Source organism: Phyllostomus hastatus, unplaced genomic scaffold, assembly GCF_019186645.2.
Source record: "Phyllostomus hastatus isolate PE091 unplaced genomic scaffold, TTU_PhHast_1.1 phas_contig_159, whole genome shotgun sequence".
Lineage (NCBI taxonomy): Eukaryota > Metazoa > Chordata > Mammalia > Chiroptera > Phyllostomidae > Phyllostomus > Phyllostomus hastatus.
In genome coordinates this window covers 28,724,952-28,751,857 of record NW_025333640.1, presented here as the reverse complement: position 1 = coordinate 28,751,857, position 26,906 = coordinate 28,724,952, and the positions used below count along the sequence as shown (strand labels likewise).

At 45.0% G+C, this 26,906-nt stretch overlaps 1 protein-coding gene across 8 annotated transcripts in view; it reads right to left on the bottom strand.

The window, feature by feature from the left end:
- The window catches only part of INPP4B (inositol polyphosphate-4-phosphatase type II B), a 520,158-nt gene that overhangs the window by 172,416 nt on the left and 320,836 nt on the right, over positions 1 to 26,906 (bottom strand). For 7 of the 8 annotated variants that reach the window (XM_045830759.1, XM_045830758.1, XM_045830757.1 and 4 more), the window contains 2 exons: positions 9,067 to 9,117; positions 1,847 to 1,926 (listed from right to left, as the gene is read on the bottom strand). In XM_045830759.1, the coding sequence (XP_045686715.1) occupies positions 1,847 to 1,926; positions 9,067 to 9,117 (131 nt within the window). Of the gene's footprint in view, positions 1 to 1,846; positions 1,927 to 2,276; positions 2,313 to 9,066; positions 9,118 to 26,906 lie in introns of those variants that run through there. The other variant, XM_045830762.1, reaches the window with a different exon arrangement.

The window sequence follows — 26,906 nt, the reverse complement described above, 5'->3', positions numbered from 1 at the left end:
AAAACCCCAACATGTGGCAGAGCACAAGTGGGGAAAAATAACAACTCAGCCATTTCAAAATGGATTTTCAAAAGTTGGGGTTTTTTTCCTAGAAAAACCCATTTGATGTTGTTAAACTTGTTTTTCTTACATACCATCAAACTCAAGTGAGTAGGAATTAGGAGCATTGAACCAAAACAAAGGTAGACATTTGCCTTATAGCCTCTAAATCTGAGATGACCCCATTCCTGTTCTCTTCCAAGGGCCGTACTCTATCTAAACTTGACCCTTCCGTTCCCCTCCTCCCTCAAAGGCAGTGCACACGTTCAACTGATTTTCACTTCACTAAGAGTTCTAGCCCCCTGATTGCTGTTTCAAAGGCACTGTCTGAATGTTGTGTAGCATGCTGCTCTTAGTAACAGTTAGGATACAATCAAAACTGCAGCCTGTCACTCAGCAAAGGGAGGAGTAAAGCGTTAAGGTGTCTTATCTAGAAAACCTGTGGCCTCCTGGTAGTTCTCAGTTAGCTCAGGGTGTGACCTCTCTCGAACTCAGTGGCCCTGGGGGCAGATCTAACCCCCCCGCGAGGCTGCTAATAGGTTATTTTCCAGGGTATCAGTGATGTCGAAAGCTAGAGTTTTCAGCTGGCCCTTACAACCTTCAAAATGAAAATAAATGCAACAAAACTTGATTGGGAATAACACCCGCAAACGGTAAAGATTTTTAAATGTCTTGTAAATAAAGTACAGCAACAAAATGAAATAGCAGATGCTTAAGAAACAGCCTGCAGGCAGTCGGGGAAAAGACGGTGGTTTCATTGTAACCCACACCCGCTCATTTTTCTGCATGCAAATAAATTGATGTACATTATTTTGTGCTATCTATTAAGGCAATGTACAAAACTGTACAAGTTAAGAAAAATCAGAAAAGGAGATATCCAGTGGCAAAAGTGCCAGCATAAGTCACTGCATTTTTACTAAAAAAAAAATTATTGGTTACAAATGGGTCCTTGGCAGCTGGGTCAGACAGCAGATACACTTAGGACATTGTCTTTTCCTTGAGAGTAGTCTCTGTGTTCAGCAAAAGACAAGCATTCTGAGTTCGCAAGTGGGGTTCTATACGGTCTCCGTATTCATGGCTTCTATACAAATATCACAGGCAGTGTTCTCCATGTACAGAACGACAAAAGTTACTATACAGTTAGAAAACAACATTGTTGTTTCAAATTTAGTATAAAGCTAAAAAGAAATATTTTAACACTCTTCTTAGTATTAAAACACTGTGGAACTTCCTGAAGATTACTTCATCTCTTATGTTAAAACAAATTGTACCCATACTCAAAAGAAGCTCTTATCTATTGCCTGTTTCACGGTGAGGCTGTTTTAACTTCTGTTTTATATGTAGGAGTAGAGCAGCAAAGTAAGACTTAAAAACAGAATAACCATTTCACCCTCTAGTATCAAAAAAAAACAAAACCCTGCCCTGTTGCCTCTAACCAATATATTTCAATCCTAGAAATGCACTCAAATTTAAAAAGTAACATTCTAATAAGTAACAAAAATTACTTAATAACATGCTCATTATTTTGATTGCTTTCTTACTTTCAAAACATGTCATCACTTTAATGATAATGCAATATTATTTTCCTACAAGGGCTGATAACCTTTGACAATCTGAACCGTGAACTTGAACATGAACTTAAATCATTGCCGTTTCAATGTAACTTGTTGCAGTGGAGAATTATAAGCCATTTGAGAACTGGCATCTAAACACGTGTAAGAACTGTGACTCTCAGAGCCAGCCAGCCTTCAGTAAACATCACCGAAGGCGATGAACTTGAACGGCATTATCGCGGACCGAGACCCACCTCAGCCTCAGGGCCAGCAGTCGCTCCTTCGACCTCAGCAGTTCCCCCACTTTGAAGCTGGCATAGCCCAGGAAACTTCGCTGAAAATGAGAAAGAGAACAGTTTTCATTAACTTCGGAGGTTCCGAACATTGTTGCTGTCACACCAACCACACAAAATTCGTCTCCAGAAAAATAAAACGTGAAATCTCTTAGCCTGACAAACATTTCACAGACTGAACTATAACCATCACCAGTACGTCCACCTCTTGGGGTAAGTTCCAGGGGTACAAATGCATCCTTCTCACTAAAAACAAAGACAAGTATCCTGGAAAACAACAAAATGTGTACTACAGAAGCCTTCCACTAGCTAATTTTCACCCCGTACGAAAGCTGGGGTAAAAGAAAAATGATAGACTTTCAATAGTTCCCAACACGGTCCCCAGTCTTACTCGAATTCCTCAAGTCCCTGGCAGCGATAAGGCTGTATTCCAGATATGAGCAAATCTGCTAGTTGGAGCTATTTTTATGTGGGACTCTGGACAAGTTATAAATAGAAATGCTATTTCTCCCCCATCGCAGCAATGCGTAAAAGCATTTGTTTCCTTTGTTATTCCTATTCTAGCATGGGACAATTTCATTCCGACACACAAAAAGAAATGGCACTTGTTCAGCTACATTTTCTAAAATTGCTTTTTTAACCTATCATACGGAGTGTTGACTATGTATGAATATCTCCATTCTCCACTCTTTGACTCATAAAGTAAAGAATAAGGCTCTAAATTGGTTTCTCTTTCCCAAGATAAACATCTTTCATCTCTTTTTAACATTCCTGGCTACTTCTGATTTAAAAGTCACAGGATCGGGGTAAACCACGAATAGGATTTTTCATTCTCCCCTCAAGGTCAAGAAGTAAACCTGGAACTCTCAAACCCATATTCCTGCCTGGGCCTCTGCTGTCTAACACATTGTCATGTGCTACAAGAGTCAACACTGCGTGTTCCAGAACATTCTCTCTCCATAGGTCTGTTGCGGGCTGCACTAGAACGACAGACTGGGGGCCAGATGGGTGTTTTCAGAGGAAAGTGTGGCAATTACTCCACACATAAAAGGCTGCATCTACACTGAGTGATTGTTGACACAGGGAAGAAAAGCTTCTGGGCAGAATTTTCCTCCCTCTTCTAAAAGTTCTAACGTGGAAGAACCGCTCCAAAAGGTTCAAGGCCAACATTTGAAATAAACTGAGTTTTAAACTTAGAGACGCGTATGTGTTAGTAAGGATCAACCCAATTATTTAACTTAAATAAAGCAAAGAGCTGCTTTAGACGCGGAGTCGCTGGTGCCGGAGGACTGCGAGGCCGTTAGGTGGGGGAGGTCGGGTGGAAACGGAGTTTTGTGGAAACCGGCTCTGGTGCCGGGTCAGCGAGAGACAGACGCCCGTGAACCGGGGCCGAGGGGGCCGTCCAGGAGCTGCGTGGACCAAGCATGCAAAAGTGTAGGGTGGCTTTGCAGGAAGGGGCAGAGAGCGCCGAGGAGAGATCCAGCTGAACAAGAGCACGTATGCGACTTCATCAGAAATGCCGAGACCGTCCTTACAGGAAAGAGCATGGAGACTCTACCTGTTCTCTACTCCCTGTCCTGTGGGGTTGTTCTCTGTTGTCACTTACCACCACCACCGCACACATGCGCACGCGCGCACACACACACACACACACACACACACACGCTCACTTTGTACCTGCCCCCCAGGTAACTGAGATGTGAGGCTCCACAAGGAGCTTTAGTTTGCTGTCTGATAGACTCCCACTGCCTCGCACACAGTAGACACGTGGTAAATAGTTACTGACACTGAATGAATGAATGGCAGAGGCATGAGCTGCAAGCCATCCTGTTTAGGTACAGGAGCACTATTTATCAGCTACTACAGTTCGCCAAATGTGGAAAATGAAAACAATTTTAGTGCGTAGACTGTGTACTATTGAGGTAACTTTCATTGAACCTTTGTATTTTAAAGAAGTCTCACTTTCTCTTTTACTGATATCAGCATTTTTCATTTCAATTCCCACTGCACACTGCTTATCCTCACTCAAAAAAAAACTTTGAACTGATCATAAATGTCATAGTGGCTCAGCATTTGCCTTTTGAGATTTTGATGGCATAGATGGTTTTAGAATTAATTTTTTTAAAAAACCCTACACGTGGCATGAATGTTATTGTGGTCTGTTCAGCAAGTAAGAGAGCAAATGTCCCAGACTGGAATGGAGCAAGAAGAGACAGGTGGAGTTGCTATTTGCAGACACGGGCAACAGACGCGCCATAAGGCACAGCTGCAAGTAGAGACGGTGACCATAAGCCCTTGGATGTCTCTCCTGTTACCCGGGCCAGGAGCTCTGTGGAAGTGGGACCGTGGCTTGAGCGTCTGAGCCCAGTGGAGCGCCCAGGACACGGGGGCGGCACCGAGAGTGCTTGTGTGGGCCTCCAATGCCCGTGGGCCGCTCTCCCCCAGCACAGCTGTTGGCCACCTGCTCGGTCTCACGGGATAATAGGCGACCTCACAGAAACAACACAACGTGTTAAAAACCAACCTGGGAAAGGGCATCGTAGCATTTTACATCAGGACAATGTATCAGACCAGAGGAGCTGTCATTTAGGTATGAACGTTATCAGCTTTACTTTAAAAATACCTACACCGAGACTACCTGTTGCATAAAATGCATGAATGAAATCCCCAGGTTGCATGACGACGTATAGTTGTTTCACATTGCAGCACCAACAACGGCATTGCCTGCACGTTTATTTTCTGGGAGGTTTTTATGTATTTGCTTTACTTCCAAATAATTAAAACTAGGACCCTCTGCAACCCACGAAATTGGAAAACACGTCATTCGCTCGCATGAATGTTCACTGGACTCCTGGTGAAAGGATGAACTAGAGGGAAGACAGTCTTCTCTGTGTTTGAAATCTGAGTTCCCATGAGGAAAACCAGCAGACGAGAGTGTAAAATAAATAACTTTGTTCAGCCTAATGTAACAGAACTGAACATAAAGCTGTTTCATCTTTGTTGTCGCTGTAATCATAATCATAAAATTCTTTTAATTTTTTTATATTTCAAACAGTACTCAAGAAACAATGGTTTTCATCTCTCTTTCGGTGTTGTTTTCAAAATCCTCACCTAGGAGGTTTTAAACTGGGAGTTCCAGTGTCAGGGGAAAACAAAAAAGGAGAAACAAAAAACGTAAAGCTCAGGAGCTGCCGCTCAGAGGTCCGAAGTGTGGGCCTCAATCCATCACCCTGTTGAAAACGGAAATGCAGGCAAATAAATCCCTTCCGCCTGGCCCCAGGCTGGCCGTCCGCCGGCAGGACTGCAGAGCCTTCTCTGTCTTCTCTCTCGCAAACCTGGGGTCTCGGGCAAGCTGCTCCCCCGCTCTGGGCCTGCGTTTCCGTACAAGGACGTTGCCTGTGGTCACCATATATCTTTCCCATAGTTGGTTGTTAGAGTCCGATCTGCCCAGGACAGGCACTTAGTCCACTGCTGAGGGAACGGGAAGCATCCTATGAACATGAGCTTGCACAGTGATGGGGGTGACCCACTCCGCAGCCAGGTGATTCTGCAGTCTGATGAAGCTGCCTTGTGCACTCTCTTAAAAAGTCAGAGTATTTACCTGGCTGGTGGAGCTCAGTGGATTGAGCGCGGGCTGCGAACCAAAGCATTGCAGGTTCGATTCCCAGTCAGGGCACATGCCTGGGTTGCAGGCCACGGCCCCCTGCAACCGCACATTGATGTTTCTCTCTCTCTTTCTCCCTCCCTTCCCTCTCTAAAAATAAATAAATAAAATATTTTTAAAAAGTCAGAATATTTAAAAATATATTTTTCTCCTATCTTCTATGAGACATTGCTGCAATAAAATATGTATATATACATACATACGTTTAAAAATAAAATCAGATTCAGAAAAGTACATAAATTTAAAAATTATAGATGAAAAGTGAAAAAATTAAGATACAAAGGGAATATGGTCCTATACAGCTATTGTCGTTGCGCACACGTTACCGGTGATTCCTCACAGTTCACTTTTTTACCAGACCACGTGGAATGCTGGCCGGGCCCAAGAAATGTGCCCCTGGAACCCGAGAACGTTCAAGCTGGTTGAGTCTGTACATGAAGAAACTGGGCCCAAAGGAGTGAGCTGGCTTACACTCGGTCACAGAACTAGTTAATATGCAGAGGCCAGGTCCAAGTCCAGGTTTCCTGCTTTTCGGTGTGGCATTCTTTCATCCCCATCACGGGGTGCCCTGTTGCCGAGACAGATGGTGACCCCCAATCCTTCTGACAGGCCCTCTGTCTGCACCGCACGCGGCTCCGACCTTCCTAGCCCGCTCATGACAGCGCCACGCACAATTATCCTTCTGGTCCACGCAGCCAAAGCAGATGATCATTAAATGGCTTGACGCACGATTTCAATCCCTCACCTGGCTGGAGAGTGTGATCTCAAGCAGGGTGGAAAAAAGGAAGGCACTGTCTCAATCCCTGCCTGCTCTCCGCGGGCGGCGTACAAATAGTTTCTTTCACCAGTCCTTCACGGACTCTGAGCAAGTCACAGATCTCCTGACCACTCACCAGGGTTGCCCACCTCCCTGGAGCAGGTCCCCAATGGTCCGTCCCCTGGTCGATCAGTGCTGCACAGGGGGCCAGAGGAAGCTCTGTCCCCTCCATGCAGCCACAAGCTGGCTCAATCGTGTCCATGCATTTCCCAAAGCCTTTACTCAAAGTATAGGCTTCCTTTATACTCAAATGTGCAGGGAGCTAGTATCTTCTACTAGGTACTTGGGCTACTACCTTGCCCAAGTACCTTCTAGAGCTGCATTGTCCAAAGTGTAGCCACTAGCTTAGCCCTAGTGTAAGCCCTACCTCTAACCTGAGATGTGTTCTAAGTATTCTAAAGACACACCAAATTTCTAACACATGGCATGAAGACAGAGAAGTGGGATTAATGATTTATTAATAAGTAATTGTATTGATCACACGTTGAAATGATTATATGTTGCACATAGCCTTGGGTTAAATAAAGTGTTAAAATTAATCTCACCTGTTTCTCTGTACTTTTTTAAAAGCCCGGGATACTTGGAAGTTTAAAATTACATTTGTGGTACACATCGTATTTCTGTTGAATAGGCTGGTTTCGAGGTTAAATAGATATAGCAATGATACTTGGACCTATTCTTATAAAACCCCACACAGAAACTGCGGGGTACGTTTCCAAAGGTCCTTGAGGAGCCTAAGGTGCTCTCCCGAGGCGGATACCCGGCATCTCCCCTCACGTAGCCCGCAGGACGGTCCTTTTTCAGAGCCCGGGTCCTTTTTCCCCACTGTCACCGGAACAGTGACGGTCACGTGGTTCCCTATGCCACGGGAAGGGAAAGTGGGTGCATGAACTACTCACACCACAGGTGTGCTCACAGGAGAGCCGGCATTTCAATCACCTGCCGCACAGAGGACTCCGACAGGCAGCATTAGCCTGAGGAGCATCAGAAGCAGCAGAAAGGAGCGCTCCCCACCCCACCCATGGGCTAGCAGGGAGGCCTCTCTCTCCGCTCACCACGGCGCGGCGCGGGCAACGAGAGGGGGAGAGGGCCGGAGGTGTGAGGGGGCCAGACTGGGCTCCCCTTCCAGCGCAAGTGCCAGCCTGTGTGTGTGTGGGGGGCGGGGGGGCGGTAGGTAGTGACCAGTGGTGAGAGTGGCTGGAAGAAAACAACTTAAAGCCAGAGAAGAGATTCAACTTTTAAAAGGAGTAAGATGCATTCCAGTTATCTGAATGAGAAAAGGGAAACAACAGGTAACGGGGAAATTTCACGCCATGAGGTCACGATGGCTTTAAAGCTTCAAGTGAAAAGGATTGAACTCAGAATAGTTGGGAGTGGGCGTGAGCAGTTAGAGAAGAAAAGTCAACCATCTCCTCTTGAACCTCAAAAAATAAATGGAATTCCTTATAAAATAAATATTAATGTATTGATGGTTACCAATTCCACAAGGTACTACATTGTTTGAAGGGCTTATAAAGGGTGTGATGACTTAGTCTGAAGGAAGGTGGCCTCCGGCAAAAGGTGTCTGATCTCAGCCCGGAGGCTGGCTGAGGGGGCATGAGGCCTGGGCAGCGAAGGCCTGAGGCTTTGGAGAAACTAAACGAAGGCCATGCAGCCTGGGCCCAGAGCCTGGCAGCGAAAGTGAGAGCAGCCCAAGAAGTGAAAGAGAAGGCAGAGACGGAGCATGGAGATTCCCATGAGTCTGAGGGATTCCACCTGCCCCCAAGAAGAAACCAGAAGCTTGTGTTAGGCACGAGAGAGCACGAAGAACCCTTTCCTTCTATCCTTCCAGGCGCAGAGACCCCCGGCATGTTTCTCGGGCAATTGAACTTTCGTGCATATTTTTGATGGGCTTCCTTGGCAGGTTTAGATGGCGGCTGTTGCCAAGGAGGAAATGAATGGTACCTGGTACAGGGCTCCCACACTGGCCTGGACAGCGTTGGCAATTGCCTGTAGGATTTCAGGGAACTTCAATAGGCCTGAAGCTGGCCCCCACCAGGGCTTCCCAGACCCAACATTTCTGGACTCTCTCCTCCTCTCCGAAAGCACAGAACCCTCTCAGCCTCTTAGGCCATCTTTTCAGGGGCGACCACTGCCCACTCTGGTCTTGTGGATGCAAAAATCACCTGCTACAATCTCGCTTTCCCAACTTCTGAGAGCTGGAGGTGCAGTGATTCACCTGCAGCAGAAACCACAGCAGGAATTTCCAGCGCTGGACTGCACGTAGGTGGCAGCTTCTGTTTTGACCTGCACTACTGTTTTGACATGTTCTGGCAGGAGAAAACAGAAAGCCTCACAGGCCTGTGGCTGGTTGGTTCTCTGCCTCCTTCCTGAAGAGGAAGCGCTCATGTCTACAATTTTCCTAGTGTCCTGTTGGTCCAGGAGTGTTAGCTGGGAATCGCATCCCAGCTACCTGTGGGGCGACGACCAGCCCCGTCTCAAGCCAGCGGAAATACGGATTCATCGGAGGATGATTTCCAGGAGATAACAAATGAATGCCATGCAATCCAGCAACTATGTGACAGAGCTTCCTCGCCTAGTCACACCCTGTTAATTGAACTCTGTTTCATTCATCAGCTACCAGGCAGGAGGCCAGGGAAAATCCAAATGATTAACTTAGACGTGATGTGTGCGCCTTCTGGGAACCAAAGAAACACTTACCCCGATCTCTGGCAGGGGATCCTTATGATCAGGCTGGACGCTGGTTCGAACCTATGGAGAAAAACAAATATGTTCCATAAGACTCTGGAGCAGAAACCAGTGCAGACACTTCACAGGTGCAGGCTTTTATTTTGCTTCATCTGACGTCAATTCAGACTCTGTGGTTAATCATTATGGAAGGTTCTGTGTACAATTCCCGCTGCAGCATAAGGAAGCTGTCCTTTTATAGTTCCTGGATGTCCTGATTGTCCTCAGTACACAGAGCTGCCTGGGTCCTCACCCCATCACCACTTGCCAATGACAGAAATACCTGGCCTTCAGGCGAATCACCTTTAGTTTCCTGAAAAAGCAATCCTCACTCAATATTCAAGGGAGAGGATAGAATTGGTGGGGAAGAAGTTATTCCGTGCACGCTCACTAAGTTTTATCCTCTAAAGAAGCACCCAAACCTTATAGGTTATCCCTCTCACTTCAGAATTCGAGGCCAAATTGTCAGATACCATTATCTGGATTCAGTTGAAGAAGAATTCTCAATTGGGGGAGAGGGAAAGAGTGTAAAATAATCAGTCATCTGGGTAGGCTTTTCACACGTTTGAAAAGCATTCCAAGTGACACAGCAACACGTTCGATAATAAGCAGACATCAGTCTCCTCCTGAGCGGTGAGCCTTGCTCCTGGCTGTGCACCAGAATTACTGGGGACTTTTTCAAACTTTCAGTGATCTTTCCTGCCCCGATATGGATTCTAATGTTCAGCTGTTGAGTCGATGGTTCTCTGTGTCAATGAAAAAGGGTTCGGCCTAAGAAAAAGTCTTATGAGAGTGTATCTGAGCCAAATTGACAATTGTCGGGGAGCAAACTCCTAACGGACTGAGAAAACGCTGCAGAGAATGGCAGTTCTGCAGCTGCTTCGCACGCGGAGACAGTACGTGGGGAACGAGAGGATGCAGTGGTGCCCCGCTCCGCTGCCCGTGGTCGCACCTTTGATGGGTCCAAAAAAATTGCTTTGGCGTTTCAAAGGTGCGCTACCTTAGATGCTCAAGAACAATAGGCAATTTCCAAGGTGAAGACTGACCTGTGTCAGGGAAGTAAAGGCCCAGGAAAGCATCAGCCACCGTGACCCGTGTCTAGTTAGCAAGTTTTACATTCAGGCCCCCTGTGTGGTTACTGTGGGTCTCCGGGTTCAAAGGCGACTACCTGGGCCTTACAGGTCTAGTATGTGGTCTCTTTCCCATCTCCGTTTATTTAAGACTAAAATATTTCACATGAATGACTGTCTTCCTCATTTACGAAGGAGTTAGTAAAGGCAAGAGAAAACATACGGCCTAAATCTAGTATATCCTGGTTGAGGTTAAGGATGAGATAAACAAGCTAAAGAAACACAGACCAATATCCAAGCACACTCTGTTTAACTGGAGAGCAGAGGGCTGGGGTTGCAGGGGGGCGGGCAGTGCTGATGGGACAGAGGGACCCAGAACACCTGGATCAACACTGTAGAGGTCATCTGATCAAAACCCTTTTGGAGGGGCAGCACTGCCGACCACATTTTCCTTCAAATCCTTTGGACCCTGACACAGCTGACCCTACCAGGTCAACTCTCCCAGGCTGAAGGATGCGTACAATCACCCTCATGATGTCAAAACACGGCTGCTCAGCTTGAACAGGGTTTCCGTTGCTTGAAAAAGCCCTCGGGCCGCAGTAAAACAGTCCATTTCAACGTCCAGCTTAACACTCTTTACAACAGATCAGTTGTTATGACACAAAATTGCTCACCAGAGCACAGAATGAATGACAAGAGAAATGTAACAGAGCAGATGACGCACTCTGCAGAACACAGGGACTCAGGATTTCGGGACACAGTGTGCACTGGCTAAGAGCACCTGCAGTTCAGGGGCTGCATCGGTGTTCTTTAGTCCAGGATGCTCACCCGGACCATTCTGCCTCCTGACATGGGAATCAGTAGCTGGCCTCAAAGGATGAGGAAACTACATATTAATAGTGAGCTGTAGTGGACCATGGAGCATGTGTATATATGGTGCGTGTGTCTTTCCCTCTCTCTCTCCATCTGTGTAGGTATAGAGTACATAGATATATCATATATATAGACTATATACGAACAGGTACTATACACTTATATATTAGAAAGGGCTATACAGAAAGTGAATAAATATTCACACACTTGCAACACATAAACACACACACATATGTGTTTATACACACATATGTGTGTGTGTGTTTACATACCATTTTAAAAAATATTTAAGGCCCTGGCTGGTGTAGCTCAGTGGATTGAGTGCAGGCTGCGAACCAAAGCATCATAGGTTCAATTCCCAGCCAGGGCACATACCTGGGGTGCAGGCCACGGCCCCCAGCAACCACACATTGCTGTTTCTCTCTTTTTCTTTCTCCCGCCCTTCCCTCTCTAAAAATAAATAAATAAATCTTAAAAAAAGAAAATATTTAATGCCCAAATAACATTAACCAAAGGGATATGCCTGAATTTAGAAATAAAGTCAAAGAAGTCAGAAGCTATTGAAGGTAAATATATGTAGGACCGAGTGAAGTACATATATATAAACTATGTGACATAATGTTGGACAAAGTTAGAATTAATGCTGACAATTTCTGCAACATGGTCATTGAACTCCTAAATTTATATTGATTTTATCAGCAGAACACTTATTCCTTATAAATATGAGTAAACTACAGAGAAGAAAAAGATTCGTAACTTGAAGTTGTATACAGTGAAAACAATACAAAGATATTCACAGATGAGACTGTCATATGCAACATGTGTGAGTGTGGGTGAAGAAGAGAGGGAGGGGAGAGAAAAAATGTGTATTACTTTCCTGAACAGAAGTATTTTTGATAAGTACATGCATGTCACATTTTCCTAAATCAAGGCCTGTTTAAATCAGACTTCAAGCTTCTCCTGGTTTAGAAAAACTGGAAAACCAACACTTTATACATCGATTTTAAATTGTACCAAGTTAGATTTTCATATGAAACATTTGTTTATACCAGCATAGACGTACCGCTGTAAAACATTCACATGTAAGGTCAGTACTACTGATATCATGACACATGGGTTACACATGCATGACGCATTTCTTGTGTGACAGACATCCCTCATTGCAGGGAGCACAAACTGGGTGGCAGCCATTGACTAAGGCCCCATGTTTTCTATTTGGGACTTCAGAGTCTGGCGGGTGAGACTGATGTATGAGTAATCCAGCCCAATGTAATAAACGCTGTAGCGGAAAGGTGAGCATTTTCCTATGAGCCTCCAGGGTGAGTAGTAACCAATTCAGCCTGCAAGTGTCAGGGGAGGTGGTGTGGGTTCTGAAGGATGAGTTGGAGTTTCAGGCAATGAAGGGTGTGACAAAGCAGAGTGTTATATACAAGGCATGCATCGCAGAGTGACAAAAGTCCATTTATGTCTGAGAGCGAGTATTCTGATAATGCTATAACATGAGGACCTTCCTGGAAAGGGAAAGAAGTAACTATGTTTGAGGAGACGGGTTGGGGTCACGTGCTGCACAGGACCACCTACCACGGAGCTTTACGCACTCTACAAGCAATAAGAAATCATGGAAAGCATTTGGGCAGAGGAGTGCCACGCTCAGAGCCCCTGAGTCATCCCAACTCCGTTCCAAGTCACAGAGGAGAATTATTTTACCTCTTTATGCCTCTTGATGTCAGTTACCCCTGACACAGGTTGGTAATAGGTCTCATCAGTTGTTGTGTTATGCCTTTTCAGGACTCAGAGCAACGCCTGACACAGAGGGAGAGAGGAAGGAAGTGAGAGAGAAAGGGAAGGGGAAAGAGGGGAAATAAGGAAGGGAGGGAGAAGAAGAAAGAAGGAGAAGGGAAGAGAAGACAGAGGAGAGAAGGGAGGAAGGCTGACAGGCAGGGAGGGAGGGAGGGAGGGAGGGAGGGAGGAGAAATATTCACTAAAAAAAGTTAAAGCCCTGGAGAGACATAGAAGAGACCTCTTAATGAGGAAGGGATGAAGCAGCGGCTGTCACCGACTGGTGGAACATTTCAGCTCATGGGTATCATCAGGCCTCCTGAGATTTACTGGCCTTCCTTAGGAATTCATTTCCCTTTTTTGGTCTCATTACCAGTCCTTATCCCTGTTTTTCTTCACTACCCTTTCCCTTCCCAGAATACAAGAATATCTGTCTGAGTACACATTTAAAATCATATAACTTCCTTTTGTCTAGACTTTTAGGATATCAAATAAAGCAAGACAGATCCATTAAAAGGAGTGATTGTGCAGAAGATTACATATTCCATCTTGGATATTTCTTCAGGTTCATGTGAAATAACTTCATCTCCTGCTCTCAACTTCCTAAGTTCAAAATTCTACATACTAAATTGACCTTGGCAAAAGAAAAATCAACAGGTAACCAGGTAGCACAGAGTTATACTCACTGTTTCATCAAAACTCTACAGGTGAGCTCATGAACTTGGATTGTTCCCAAGCAAGAAGCTCCTTGGACTAACACAACAGTGGCTGAACCGAGCAGTCCAATGCTGACGTCCATGGGCAAGAGCTCCCTAAACAAGCCAACCTTGGTCCACCAGTGTGGGCATGAGGCCCCCGCGGGAGGAAGGAGGGGGAGGATTGCGGTGGTTTTCACAAGGGAGTAACTAAGAACAAGGAAGGGGTATTTCCTCAAAACCTTGGGCACCACCAGGTTCCCGGATCCAGAGAAGCGGTGGCCCTGTGGCCATGACTCTGCGCAGCAGTGTCTGAGCCCGGGTCTCAGGCCAATCCATCTCCTCATTGCTCGGTGAGGACGGAGCAACCTTCCCTGGGGCATGCAGCGAGAAGGCAGATCAGAAGACATTGGCAATGGTAGGGGACGCCCTCAGGACACAGAGAGAGCCCTGGTGCTCTTCTCATACTGTTGTCACATCCGGGAAGGTCTCTGATAATGAATATGTCATTAAAGCGCATCCTTTTTGTACTAATTAAAATGTTACTCTAATTCTCTGTGTATCTCGAGTTAGAAGATATAATAATATCACATTTACTTGGAACGAAACACAGAACTGCCTTAATATGTAAACACATAAAAACCTGACTAGCTCCTGTTCCCACTGGGAGAAAGCCGCTCGGTCAGTATTGGATTTCCTAGGGTGCCTGGTATTGACGAATAGCCAAAAAGATGTTTTTCCAAAAGTTAACTGAGTCTCAGTGCTGGAAGAGGTCTTAGACATTATCGGACAATGTTTCTTAAACTTCTGTATGCATTCTCATCACCTACAGGTCTGCAGCTGGTCGGAAGCTTGTTATAGAAATACAGAATCTCAGGCTCACTCCAGACCTACTGAATCAGAGTCTTCATTTTAACGAGCTTCCCAAGCAACCCGTATGCACATTCAAGTTTGAGAAGCTCTGACCCACGGGAGAGCTTATGAGTGAAATGGGTCACAGATAAGAATGGTAGATACTCATTTGCCCATAAACATGACTGGGATAAGGCATGGGCTTTATTCTTCTGATTTTGAAGGTGTTAACTTCTTTCGAAGTTAGGCCTCTGCAAAAGCTCGAAACAATATTTCTGATCAGAGCAGTGCAAGTCCGTCCCTTCAGCTACACATGAGAACCGAAGTCTCTGCTGGGCTCTCTGCCTTCCAGCTGTGAAACCTTGCTACTCCTCCTTCTGCTCCAGTGGGAACCTGCCAATGCCTTTCTAGTCCCTCGGGGTCTGAGGACTGTGTCTCCTGCTCACTTTCTGTGGCCCCTCTCCCTGTGGTAGGTGGAGCAAGCAATGGCCCCCTTAAGCACTGGGGACCAGTGGGCGGTTTGCCCCTGTTTTCTAGAAGCTGCTGGCCTGGCTCCTGAGCAGCCTGCAAAGCTCAGGTTGCAGCAAGTCTCTTCGGAGACAAAAACGGGCATTGACTCGTGGCCCCTGGACTCACGACTCCTCATTCCATCCAACTGTCGCCTCCAAAGCCTTGCTGATGCCCTTTCTCTGAGCAGCAACAGCCCCGGGTGCAGGCAGAGGTCTCTTCTTCTTTGGATCGGCAAAGGCCCTCGGAGGAAAACCCACAGGCTCCTGTTGGCTGTGCTCCCAGAAGTCCTTCGTTCCCTGGAATTTCAGCTTCTCTCATCGTCACTATTCTCGCTGCTTGACGAGGTTTTCAAATGCGATTTCTGTAGCGCGTATGGCTCGTTTCTAGCTTGTGGTCAGGGGGCTCAATGCTTGCCCCACCTACCACGTTCTGCTTAATGTAAACGTTTTTAATATATGAAAGTATTGGAAAGGTAAGAAATCTTCCAAATGTGCTTAAGAGATGAAAGGTAGTATTTAACAGAGCCTAGTGAAAGATGGTTAGAGCAGGGGAAAAATCCCATTATGTGGTGGTCTGTCTATTGAGGTAAGTCTTGGTGAACCAGTTACAAATGCGTAAGCGTAGGTAGTTCTCTTGGTAAAAAACAGAGTTTACCCTGAAGCCTGGACACTATCCAGAAATAACCCGATAATTATTTAGTGTGACATGCTGTCTTGGTCTTTATTAGGTAAGTGCAATTATCTTTCACATGTCAAAACATATTATACAAAATTATGTACACAAGAACATTCCATAGACTCCCAGCCAAAAAGCGATACCAGGGAGACACATAGAAGCACTCTTTCAGCTTGGATACCCCTGATCTTAGAGGGTTTCCATTTCTCGAAGGCTGTGGTGTTCACACCACAGCTCTCTCATCTCATGGGTCCCTCTATGCTTAATTAGTGGCTCATTAAGACTTCTAATTTTGCTATGCGAATGCACCATTATATTCAGTTCTACCAATCACGCAGGAGCCATGTGGTTCTCCAGGTGAGTGATGACGGCAAATGTGGCCCCCGAGCCACATAACTCTGAGTATCCTTACCATTCCCCATGTTTTATTCCGTTTCCCTGTCCCACCATTACAGAGATCTATGACAGGCAGGTGAAAAATTACCGAAACAGCAAAAATATCTTCAGACGTTCCCTTTCACTGTCAGGGCAGCTCTGAAAGATGCGGGCGCTGCTCAGAACCAGAGAGGCTGGCCCTGAGCTCTGGTTTTCATGGAGGGCAAAGAGGTTCTGAGAGCTCCCCGCTCTGCCTTTCAAACTCTGGAGCTCTGCAGCCCCCTCAAAGGGACACGAGGCTGAGGAAGGCGGTCCTGCTCAGATCCCACCAGCTTTCTTGTTCTACATCTACAAGTCAAGGCCCGTCCTGGGCACTTACCTAAAGCGAAAAGGCCCAACCTCGAAAGAGCTGAACAGTTTAAGACTGCAGACTTTTTTAAGTGTTAAGAGATGTTTAGGTGATTTTAAAAATGAAAATAAAGAGCAAAGGAGCTCTTTGCATTGCAAAAACACAAGCTAAAAATGTGTTTCATAGGCACTGAAGCCATTAACTGATAATTTACTAAACAACTCTTCACTGCAAGCCGAGTGCTCCATCCCTGCTGACTTCCAAAGCCCCACTGAGGAAATTATCGACATGTGAAATACATACAGGGCTCAAGTCAAATATGGTGCATGTATATTAACAGTCCTTGTATCCGGTCCAACCTCTATCACTGCTTCCATCCCCCTTCCCCTTCCTTCTCCACTATCCCAAACCACAAACACATTGTGCCATCATTCAGAAAAGTGGAAAGAGTGTTGCTGCAACTGATCCCTTGTTCCCAGCACTAGACCTGGAGTAGGTACGGAGTAGTCTAGAGGGAAATGTCATACAGTTTGTCATTAGTAAGTAAGGATGATGGAGTCGAAGGAAACAACAACTATACTTCCTTGACCTGTGAGTTAATTCTTCTAGTTACATGTATTAATTTTCTCGCTTGTTACTGAGCTGCTTTATTCACGTTTTGTCCATTTTACAGAGGAGGAAACGCAGATTCAGAAAGCTGCAGTCACCGCCCTGGACCCCGTCCCCAGCAAGCTGAGGATCGGACGTGAAGTGCTCTGCCTCCGAAGCCCGCGCCCCGTCCCCAGCAGCGCGCCTCTCCTGGGCCCAGACTGATGGTGACTTTGATTGTCTTCCCTCCGGCAGCTTAATGAGAGTTTTACAAACCAAATATCTATTAGCCTTGGGGAATAGAAACAGGCACAATTTATCACATTGCCAGACTCAAAAACACCATTCTTACGTAGTAACAGCCCTCAATTAAGACCACGGTCGTACGTTAATGAACAAGCTATTAGAGAGAGAACAGTAATATCAATACACACGCACGTCTATTAATCTGTTGCTCCCTGAAAGCCGTTAGTCCCAACACTACAAGGCTAAATCATTTCTACGCAGCTTTAAAACAAAACAAAATCATTGTGATATTACTCAGTATTTTAAGGGACCATTTACAACCCAGGGTTTTATAACCCCGGTCAAAAGAAGATCCATCACCAAGCCCTGAGCAAAGATCAATCGACTTATACAATCAACCCACAAAGTACATTTCTTGATGAACAGGGGAAAAGTGGTGGATATAGGCATAAAGGGAAAGGGCTGTCGATGTAGCTGTCCAATGAAGTATTTGTCACTGGGCAAAAGGGGGACAACACAATAGCTCTATTCTATGATCACACCAGTTTCTCTCTCTATGGAATTCCACCCGAGTATCTGATCATGTGATCAAAGGGGCTATGTGTTGGCCAGACATGAGAATCGTCTGGAGAAGCTTTAAAAAATGGGGATAGCAGGGCCCCACTTTCTTATATTCCCTTAATTGACCCGTTTCTAATCATTCAAAATTTCTCTTCCCATTTAATCTTCAAGACAACCTTATGAGGGAACGGAGGCTCAAACTTTAAGTAGCTTTCAAGGAAATAAACTCAAAGATAAGGAACTTCCTCCCCAGAGTATGTGACTAGGAAGTGAAGGAGCTAATGTTTCTACATGAATCTGCTTTGTTGCAATGCTTGCAACCCTGTCTGCCGCGTGCCGCGTGGGCTGAAATGATATTACACGTCCTAGGCACAGAGACAATGAAGGGAGCTTGAGGCTAAGCTCCTGGTTTCCTTGCAGAAGAGGGAAACATGATCGCGGCAGCTCAAACAGGAGCGAGAGATGCCTCTTCTCAAAGAAACGCCGTGAGCCAGTGGCCACGGGCCACTGCCAGGCTCACTCAGCGTTGTCTTAAAAGAGCAAAGGCGTTCAGTCAGATGTACTTGACTCTTCCCAGGGCAGGAGTAGCCAAACCCTGTAACCTGTGAGGAGCATGTGGGACACAAAATGCCTGTAATTCATGAAAGCCACAGATCTGTGGTCCAATCAGAGGATCGACAACGTCCTGTTATTTTCATAACAGTTCTAAGGTGGTATTTCCCTTTTGTACACTTACTCTTTCACGAGTATGCAGTAGAATTCTCCAGAGGCTACAAGAAATGTGTGTTTCACCAGACTGTATACAGAAGTAGACAGGACGATGCAGGTCTCTCCTATTGATCACACATTAAAGAGACTTGCACAAATGTTCAATCATGCTACTCTCTCAGCATGTAGTATATAAATTAACCTAAATGCCCATGAGTAAATGAGTGGACCAAAAAACTATGGTATGTTTACCAAATGGAATACTATGCAGCAGAAAGAAAGGAGCTGCTACCCTGCAACACAGCAGGGATGGAACTGGAGAGCATTATGCTAAGTGAAATAAACCAGGTGGTGAAAGAAAAGTACCATATGATCTCAACTATAAGTGGAACCTAATCAATAAAACAAATTATCAAGCAAAATATAACCAGAGACATTGAAAAAAAGAACAAACTGACAGTAACCAGAGGGGAGGGGGAAGAAGATAACAGGGGGAAGAAGGGGAAGGGTCATCAAGGAGCGTGCATAAAGGACTCATGGACAAAGTCAAAGGGGGTTAGGATTGAGGGTGGGAGGTGGGGGTGGGTGGGGCAGGGGAAAGTGGTGGAGGGAAAATGGAGACAACTGTGCTCGAACAATAATTAAATAAGTAAGTAAGTAAGTAAATTTCCTATATGAATTTTTATTTTTCCAAAATACAATACTTTAAAAAACACATATTATTTCTGTTAACATATAATGGGTTTGTTATTTGCTATTTTAAATGAATTAATGGATGTTTTAAAATTCTCTGATTTTTAATTTCTAACATGGCAAACATCATAGTTATTAAACTCCACACAAACAAGAGTCCTTAGGGATTCCTGATAATTTTTAAGACTGTAAAAGGGTCCAGAGGTCAAAAGTCTGAGTATCACCATTTATAGGTGATCTTCAACATTTAGGACTTGTCTCTCATGCTTCCTGGGTCAATCCTGCCATTTTAAAGAAGAGTTTTCGTACAGAGTCTCCTTCGGGGGGATGTGACATTCACCACGCGCACCCACTGCCCTGCCTCTCTAAAGCACTGTGGCAGCCTGAACTTGCCTCGCTCTCCTCTCCCTCCATGCCCTCTCATATGCCGATCCGTCGTCATAAGTGCAAAGGTTATGGTCACGATCACTTCATGGACTTACCTTCTAGCATCAGGAAGATACAGTAAATAGCAAAATGAAATAAAATTGGGCACTTGAATAAGGTGTTAATGGGGTGGGGGGATATTTGGTGAGAGTGGGTTCCTCTGCGCAGGTGACTTTGATTATAATGTAGAGGACCCAGCTAAGAAAGAGAGAGAGAGAATAGTATTCTAGACCCAGACAACATCAAGTACAAAGGCCCTGAGGCTACGATGGCTGAAAGTGGTTGACTTAAAAAGACATGGGAAGTAGAGTCAAAAAAAGGCAGGGCTCTAGCGATATATTCTATATTCTAATTACAATGGAAACTCTAGCATGGTTTGGAGCCAAGAACTGATATGATCTTTCTCATGCTTTAAAAATATGACTCTCGCTCTATCCAGAGAACAGACTACAGAAGGTCAAAAGTGGAAAGGATGAACAATTCAAGTCATTTGCAAATTAGTTTTATTACCATTACTCTCCTTTTCCTGCATTCAAGATCAAGCTAAGTGTTTAGGTTTTATGGAGATAATCATTGGGCAGCCTTGAGTCATTTAATGTTTCTGAATATTTATGGAAAGCACTTTGATAGTGACAGAGAAATTAAGTTGCTATGTAAATTTTCTGTGTGTACAACTACATTAATCTGTGAGGATAATAATGTTCAACGGGTCACGAGAATATTTGTGGATGAATAATTACTGAAATAAATGCAGTGATAAATAAGAAATGTTGTGCTATTTATATCCTACTTGCATTATGGATATTAAAGAATAGCACTGCTGTCGACATACAAAAAATATTCAGAAGAAGCGCAGTACCTTGGAGCATGAGGGAACTCAATTCCCCAGAAAAAAATGCTCCACTAACCAAGTGATGATAACAGAAGCACAATTACTAAAGGAAGCCTTATGAATAAGACTGGCTACAGATGCATTCAGCGCTTCCGGCAGGTACCTACACTGTAGTGTTCAGGAAGTATCTTCATTGTTACATCTTTGCATGTGAACTGTGTCAGCGAGCAATAATTTGAAGACTCGTGAATAGCAAATGGTGATGCATGTTTGAGAGACTGTGGAAGGAAAAAAGCAACACCTTTGATTTTTCAACCCAACTCTTTCTTTCCAGCACAAGAGTCCTACTAACAGGACTTCTGAACGGCATCTGTCCACGTGGGCACGAGTTTGCACATCATTCGGTCTGACTTAAAATACTCCTTGGAAGTCCAACTCTGGGCCTTTTAAGTTAAGGGCGTGGAATATTCAACACCTGCACTGGACCAGTAGATGCCTGTGAGGTGGCTCTTTCATTTTCTAATCAAAGTTTTTCTGTTTTCCAAAGTAAACTGGTGGCCAGAACCAAGTACACACACACACATACACATACACGCTCACAAATGAACAGAAGTGTTCATTCAGTCAAGCAGTTCAGTGCCATTAAACTGTGGTCGTTCCATTAATGCCAAAATAGACCTAGTCCCTCAAAACATTCAAAGCCTTTAAAATACATCTTCATGGATGTCTAAAATCTTTACCGTTTCAAAGAAACCTATGAAACCTGGAATCTTGACACCTAAAATTCTTAACAGGTGGACCAACTCCGTCATTTATGATGCACGTATTATACTCGGAGTTCCTACTTGGTGTTCTTGCTCAGTGTCCCATTGCTTGGTATCCCTCTCGGGGGCAGAAGAGACAGGCAACGTTGGAGCTAATGGGTTCAGACACTTGAGAGGAAACTATCTAAAACTGCCTGTTCTAAGCAAAGCCCACGCACAGGGATAAAAGAAACAGGGGCATTATCAGATACTTTTCTTATTAAAAACTGTACTTCTACCTTTTGCACCTCTTCTCTTGATGTTATCAGGAGGAAACTTTCGCACAGTCTCTCAGATAAGGGCACTCGTTATTGCTCAGGCAACATGAGACCACCAGCAGGAAATGCAGGCACTTTAATCCAACCGTGCTGAGTGGGAGTCCGCCTTCAAGGACAGTGGTGTGCAGATAAATGTTTAACAGCTTCGGATGTAAAGCTCTGCTTTACAGAGCGGGCTGATTTCTGGGGTATCAAGACTCCCACCCTGGTCCATCTCAAACTACGGACTTCAGACGACCGACGGTGGAGTGGGGAGGTGAGCAAGCCCCGCTCCCCAGCAGCACACCAGCACGAGGTGCGGTGGGGAAGTCGGAGCAGCAGAGGGCCCCGGAACCTGACCTCCAGGGAACGGTGAGCCTGGCTGAGGCTAGCTCAGGCATCCACGAGAGCAGAGGGAACTCAGTGCGACACAGTTCTATTCCCAACAGGGGTTTGAAAACATCCACCTTCGGTGTCGCATCTCAGGGGATGAGACCATCTCCCAAAAGCCGAGACTTTAATTAATGTCAATCTCAGCAGAATTCAAATGTCTGTGCAAGAGGTGGCCAGTACTACCTACTCAGTCAGATTCCCCGGAGCCGCTGAGACATTCTTTTCGAGTCAATGGAAACTTCGGTCATGGGAAAGATGCAGAGACACACAAAGAATCTGCCTCACCAGAGCGGGTCCCATGACACCCCGGGGCCCCGAGGTCAGTTCTAAGGGCCCTGGCAGGGAGTACTGGATGCTCCGGAATCTTCTCTGTCTTCAGAGCCTGTGGTCACGGTCTTTACCACCACAGACCATGAGACGCACCAGTGTTTGGAAAAATACTTGTGATGGATGTACCACAAAGCTGAAAAAAACCCTGAGGTTGTCAGTATATCCCCTGGTCCATAAATAAACTTATTTATAACCAGGACTTCTAGGCTAGAGTCTAAACTCTTAGGATGTCTTCTACTAAGGAATTTTAAACACTGGTTCAAACACATTTCTTTAAAGGGAATTAATCATGCTGATGACGTTGCCTGATAAAGAGAAGCCAATTTTTTAGAACAGTTGTCTTGCACGAGTTTTATTTCTCAGCTTCTTCCAAACTAAGCTATCTGACATGCTAGTTTGTGCTTATGTTACCATGTTTGAGGGACTTCATACAATTCTACATTTTAAAAGACATTATGACACTATGGCGAGACTTTATTCTTATTTTTTGTCCATTGTTTCTAATAAGACACCAGGGAAGTAAACATACACGTTGGGTGTGGGCTTTGTGGTCATAGAGTACTGGCTCTCGTAGACATGTTAATATTCATGAAAAGGCTGTTGGATAGGAAGAGTATTGCCTGTTCTTCTTAAGAAAAAGAGAAATATTCCTCAGCGACTGTGGTACGTGGATATGTAAACTTACGGAAGAAAAACACATGGAGTAAGAAAATAAAAAAGCAGACAGGAAAAGAGACAGGATCCCATCCACCACCATGAGAAGACCGTGAGAGTGTCCACCATTTCTGAGTCGGGGGTGCTGCTGCAGAAGACACATTAGGAACAATTTAATCCAGCACTTTAAACATTTGCGAAATGAAAACTCTAGATCTCCAGCTACACGGAGGCATATCTGACAAATCAAAACTGCATAGAGTAAAGGTGTACCAAGTGACGATTTGATATTATGTAAAATGATCACCACAATCAAGCTAATTAACACTGCCACCCCGTCACAGCAGCCAGCCTTTGGTTGTGGTGAGAGCACTTAAGCACATCGATTCTGATGGCACCTCTCAAGCGTACTTAACACACAGTACTGTTAATTATGGTCGCCCTGCTGCACGCCAGAGCCCCGGGACTTCGTCTTAGGACTGGAATTAGGTACCTTTTGACCGCAGAGGCTCTCTCCCTGGTCTCACAATTAGCTCACAGAATTAGGTCCAGACTCGGTGTTCCATTTATTCCTTTAAAAACATGTCAAACCATAGACGTGTACCTATGAGAAAACCTTGGAACATAGACATTACATGGAAGAGCCCATTCCAGGTGCATCCTGATCACAGGTGTGAAGAGGGCACAGGGGCTCGTCTGATTGGATTAGCGGGGGCCTTACATTTGACCTCTGTGCTCTTTTCCCTCAGAGTCAGGTCCTTGGGTCAGCAGCTTTGGGATCTCCTGGGAACTTATTAGCAAAGCAGAATCTTTGTGCATGCTCCAGACTGTGAATTAGAATCTCAGGTCATCCTGGGGTCCTCAGGCGGGCCCTTGAAGTACGTTAGAGTTTGAAAAGTCCTGATACAAAGGATGCGTTCTTTCTAAATGAAGGGAGGTTTGCTGAATGACCAAATCTTTCTTTGATATCCTTGGTTTTTCCAAATTCAGTTTTGTAGAAATCAGGAGGAATGAAAATACTAATTCACTTAGTACTTTTAGTTAAAACATATAAAAATACTTTTTATGTTGCATCAAATAGGGTTCTCATATATAAGAAGAAAGGAAAGCTTGTCCGTCATCACCGTATGATTCAACAGCGTAACAACTGCACGGTCCCGTCATTATCACGGGCACTGAATTCACGTGTTTGCTCTGTCTTTTGTTGTTGTTTGATACACACTACATTATGTGTTTAATACACATCTAACACCCAGGATTTAGAGTATTTGTTAATACATAAATAATATTCAGTATTTAGAGGTGAACTGCCTGCCACTAATGAAAAAATTGTGTAGGGAGCAGCCACACCTGTAACGAACACCCTGAAATCTCTAGAATTTGGGCCTCCCCAGATCTCCCAATGATGGTTTCTGTAACTGAAGCAGGTTCCCCGTGCTCTGTCGCTACTTTCTGGGAAAAATGCAGGGGAAAAAAAAAGTCTCTGTTAAGGATCCAAGAATTCCCAAAGCAGCTGGAGGAGTTATAAAAAGAAAGGCATTTGTCCATTTCCCTGGGAGCTTCTTCCCTTCTCCCACTTGCTTTATTAATAGTAACTCCGATAAAAGCTTTCAACAGCACAGATAAACCCTCCAGGAAACTGGTTCCTGGCGTGTGCCTGGGGTCTAGGGTGCGGCTCCTCCCTGGCTGCAGCGCCGGTCCTGCGATTTTTCCAGTCCAAACCAACCACTTGTGTTAACTTCTCACCCTACTCCCTCAACTTTTTTACTCTTGAGAATTTAGCCATGAAAAGCAGCACCAATTTTCTTCTTCATAACCCCAAGCTTCTCATGAATGCCTGTAGGATGTCTTTGCTTTGCATACGGCAGAGGGAGAGAACATGGGCAAAAATCTAATGGATATATACTGTATAATCACATTTCTTGTTATGCTGTTCATGTAGAAATGCTCAACCATCCCATGCAATTTGAAATTTAAAAATAGTGGCTTTCGACACCCTTGGGAGACATGGAGAGTCAATCATAAACTGCAGAACATGAAGAATAGGGAATGAACTGACTTTTAAAAAGTTGTTCATCGATATTTATGCAGAAAGAAAACTGCATGATTATACATGTACAATTTAATAAGTGCAAGCTATACACACACACACACACGCACGCATACACACACAGTTTAATAAGTACAAGTTATCACCAGTGTAACCACCACCTGTGGAAGAAATAACTCAGCCAGCAGTCTAGAAACCCTCCGTTTTGAGCCCTTCCACAATGCAGCCCCAGCCTTGTCTGCCAGAGATAACCATTGTCTCTCTGTAACGATCTCCTTTTTTCCCTTGGAGTGATCCCACCACGGAGTGCACCTGTGAACGGCAGTGCGGGCTTTCTTGTTGCCTACCTTCTCACTTAACACACATTCAGAAATACGGTGTCATTTTTTGTCTTGCTTTGTTTGCTCAATGTTATTTTTAGATCTATCCAAGTTACGGCACATAGCTAAGATTCATTTATTTTCATAGCCAGATAGGAATTTCTTGTATGCCTAGACCCCAACGTGTTTACCCCTATTGCTACTGATGGATGTCTGAATTATTTCCACACATCCACCGGATTGAACGAGAATGAGCTGCTGCTTTGAAATCCTTGCACGTGTGGCTGGGCCACATGGGCAAACCACTTTCTGGGGCAATTACCCAGGACAGGAAGTGCTGGGTCTTTGAGAGCACATCTTCAACTGGACTGGAATACAAAATGGTCATATCTGTTACTTCCAATCATATGAAAATCACACTGCAACAGGGTGCAGCCAAGAGGGGGTCCCCAAATAGGGATTTGAAATGGGGTCCAGAACTCAAGGTGTCCAGGAAATGTTAGGATGTCCTCACCACGCCCCCCCCCACACACAGGTATGGGTTGGGGGAAGGGACAAATGGAGCAGGGCCATTGAGAGCTGTTTTGCATAGCAACAGCTTTGCAGCTAACCTCCGGTGTGGTCATTTAATATATGTATAACCTTTAACTGGTTGCATAGATATGTTAAATAGCTGTGGCCAGTGCTCTGAGCCAGGGGATGGAGGTAACTTCCTCCCAAGATGTAAGTGGGGACAGGTCCCCCAAGTTACAGCACCTGCGTGGGAGCTTGGAGATGATTGGCTCCATGACATGGGGCCACACCTGCCCAGACTCACGATGGCAGCCCAGTAAAGCCGGAAGGATATGGGAGTGCTGGCAAGTGTCGGCAATTGTGGGAGGAGTCGGGAATGGGGCTGCAGAGGAAGATTGGCTCGGGGATTTAAACCCAGATGCGGCAGCCATTGAGGGAAAACCATGTGGTCTTTAGCAGAGTGGGGACCCCCACAGCCACTGGAGAGAGAACCACGTGGCTTTGCCAGAGTGGGGGCCCCCACAGTTTTAGAAGGGGGAACCACCATCCAGCTTTAGCAGAGATCCCGGTGACACAGCTGATGGTGCTGGGAACCGAGGGAGGCCTACCAGACGAGACAGATTACTGGGAAGAACTGGGGGTGCCTGAGCCATGGACTTCTATTTCTTTTCCTGAAATATGGTACCCCAGACTGGGCAAAGGGGGGAAGGAAGGGCTGTGTGTGTTTGTGGGTGTTTTAAGGGATTTTGGGATTTTGATGAAGACATTAGGTCACTACTTTAAGTCTGTATAGCATTAAATAAACATTTCCTTTCCTTTTCATGAAACTCTGGCATTGAGAAATGTCTTTCCTCTGGCGGTGGACGTAATGAACCTGGGGGGTTCCTTTCGGGAACAGTATATTGCTTTTGACCTCCCCCCCCCGCATTGTTCTGTAACAACACCCATCTTTAGGTCCTTCTAACTACTCAACTTTTTAATTTTGGTCAAAGGATGAAATGTCATATCTCATTTAACGTTTCTCTGACTGCTACTAATGAGGCTGATTCTCAAATGTGCACCAGTCCCTTGAATTTTCTTTCTGGTGAAGGGCTGGTTTAAGTAGTTCATCCTTCTTTCTACAGTTATTTGTCTTATTTTTGTCGATTTGTAGGGTGCTTTGTATATTTTATGTATAGAATGGATCACAGTCCCTTGTAATTTATATGTGTGGCAAATGTCTTCCCCCACCTAACTTGCCTTCTCTCTCCTTTTATGGCTC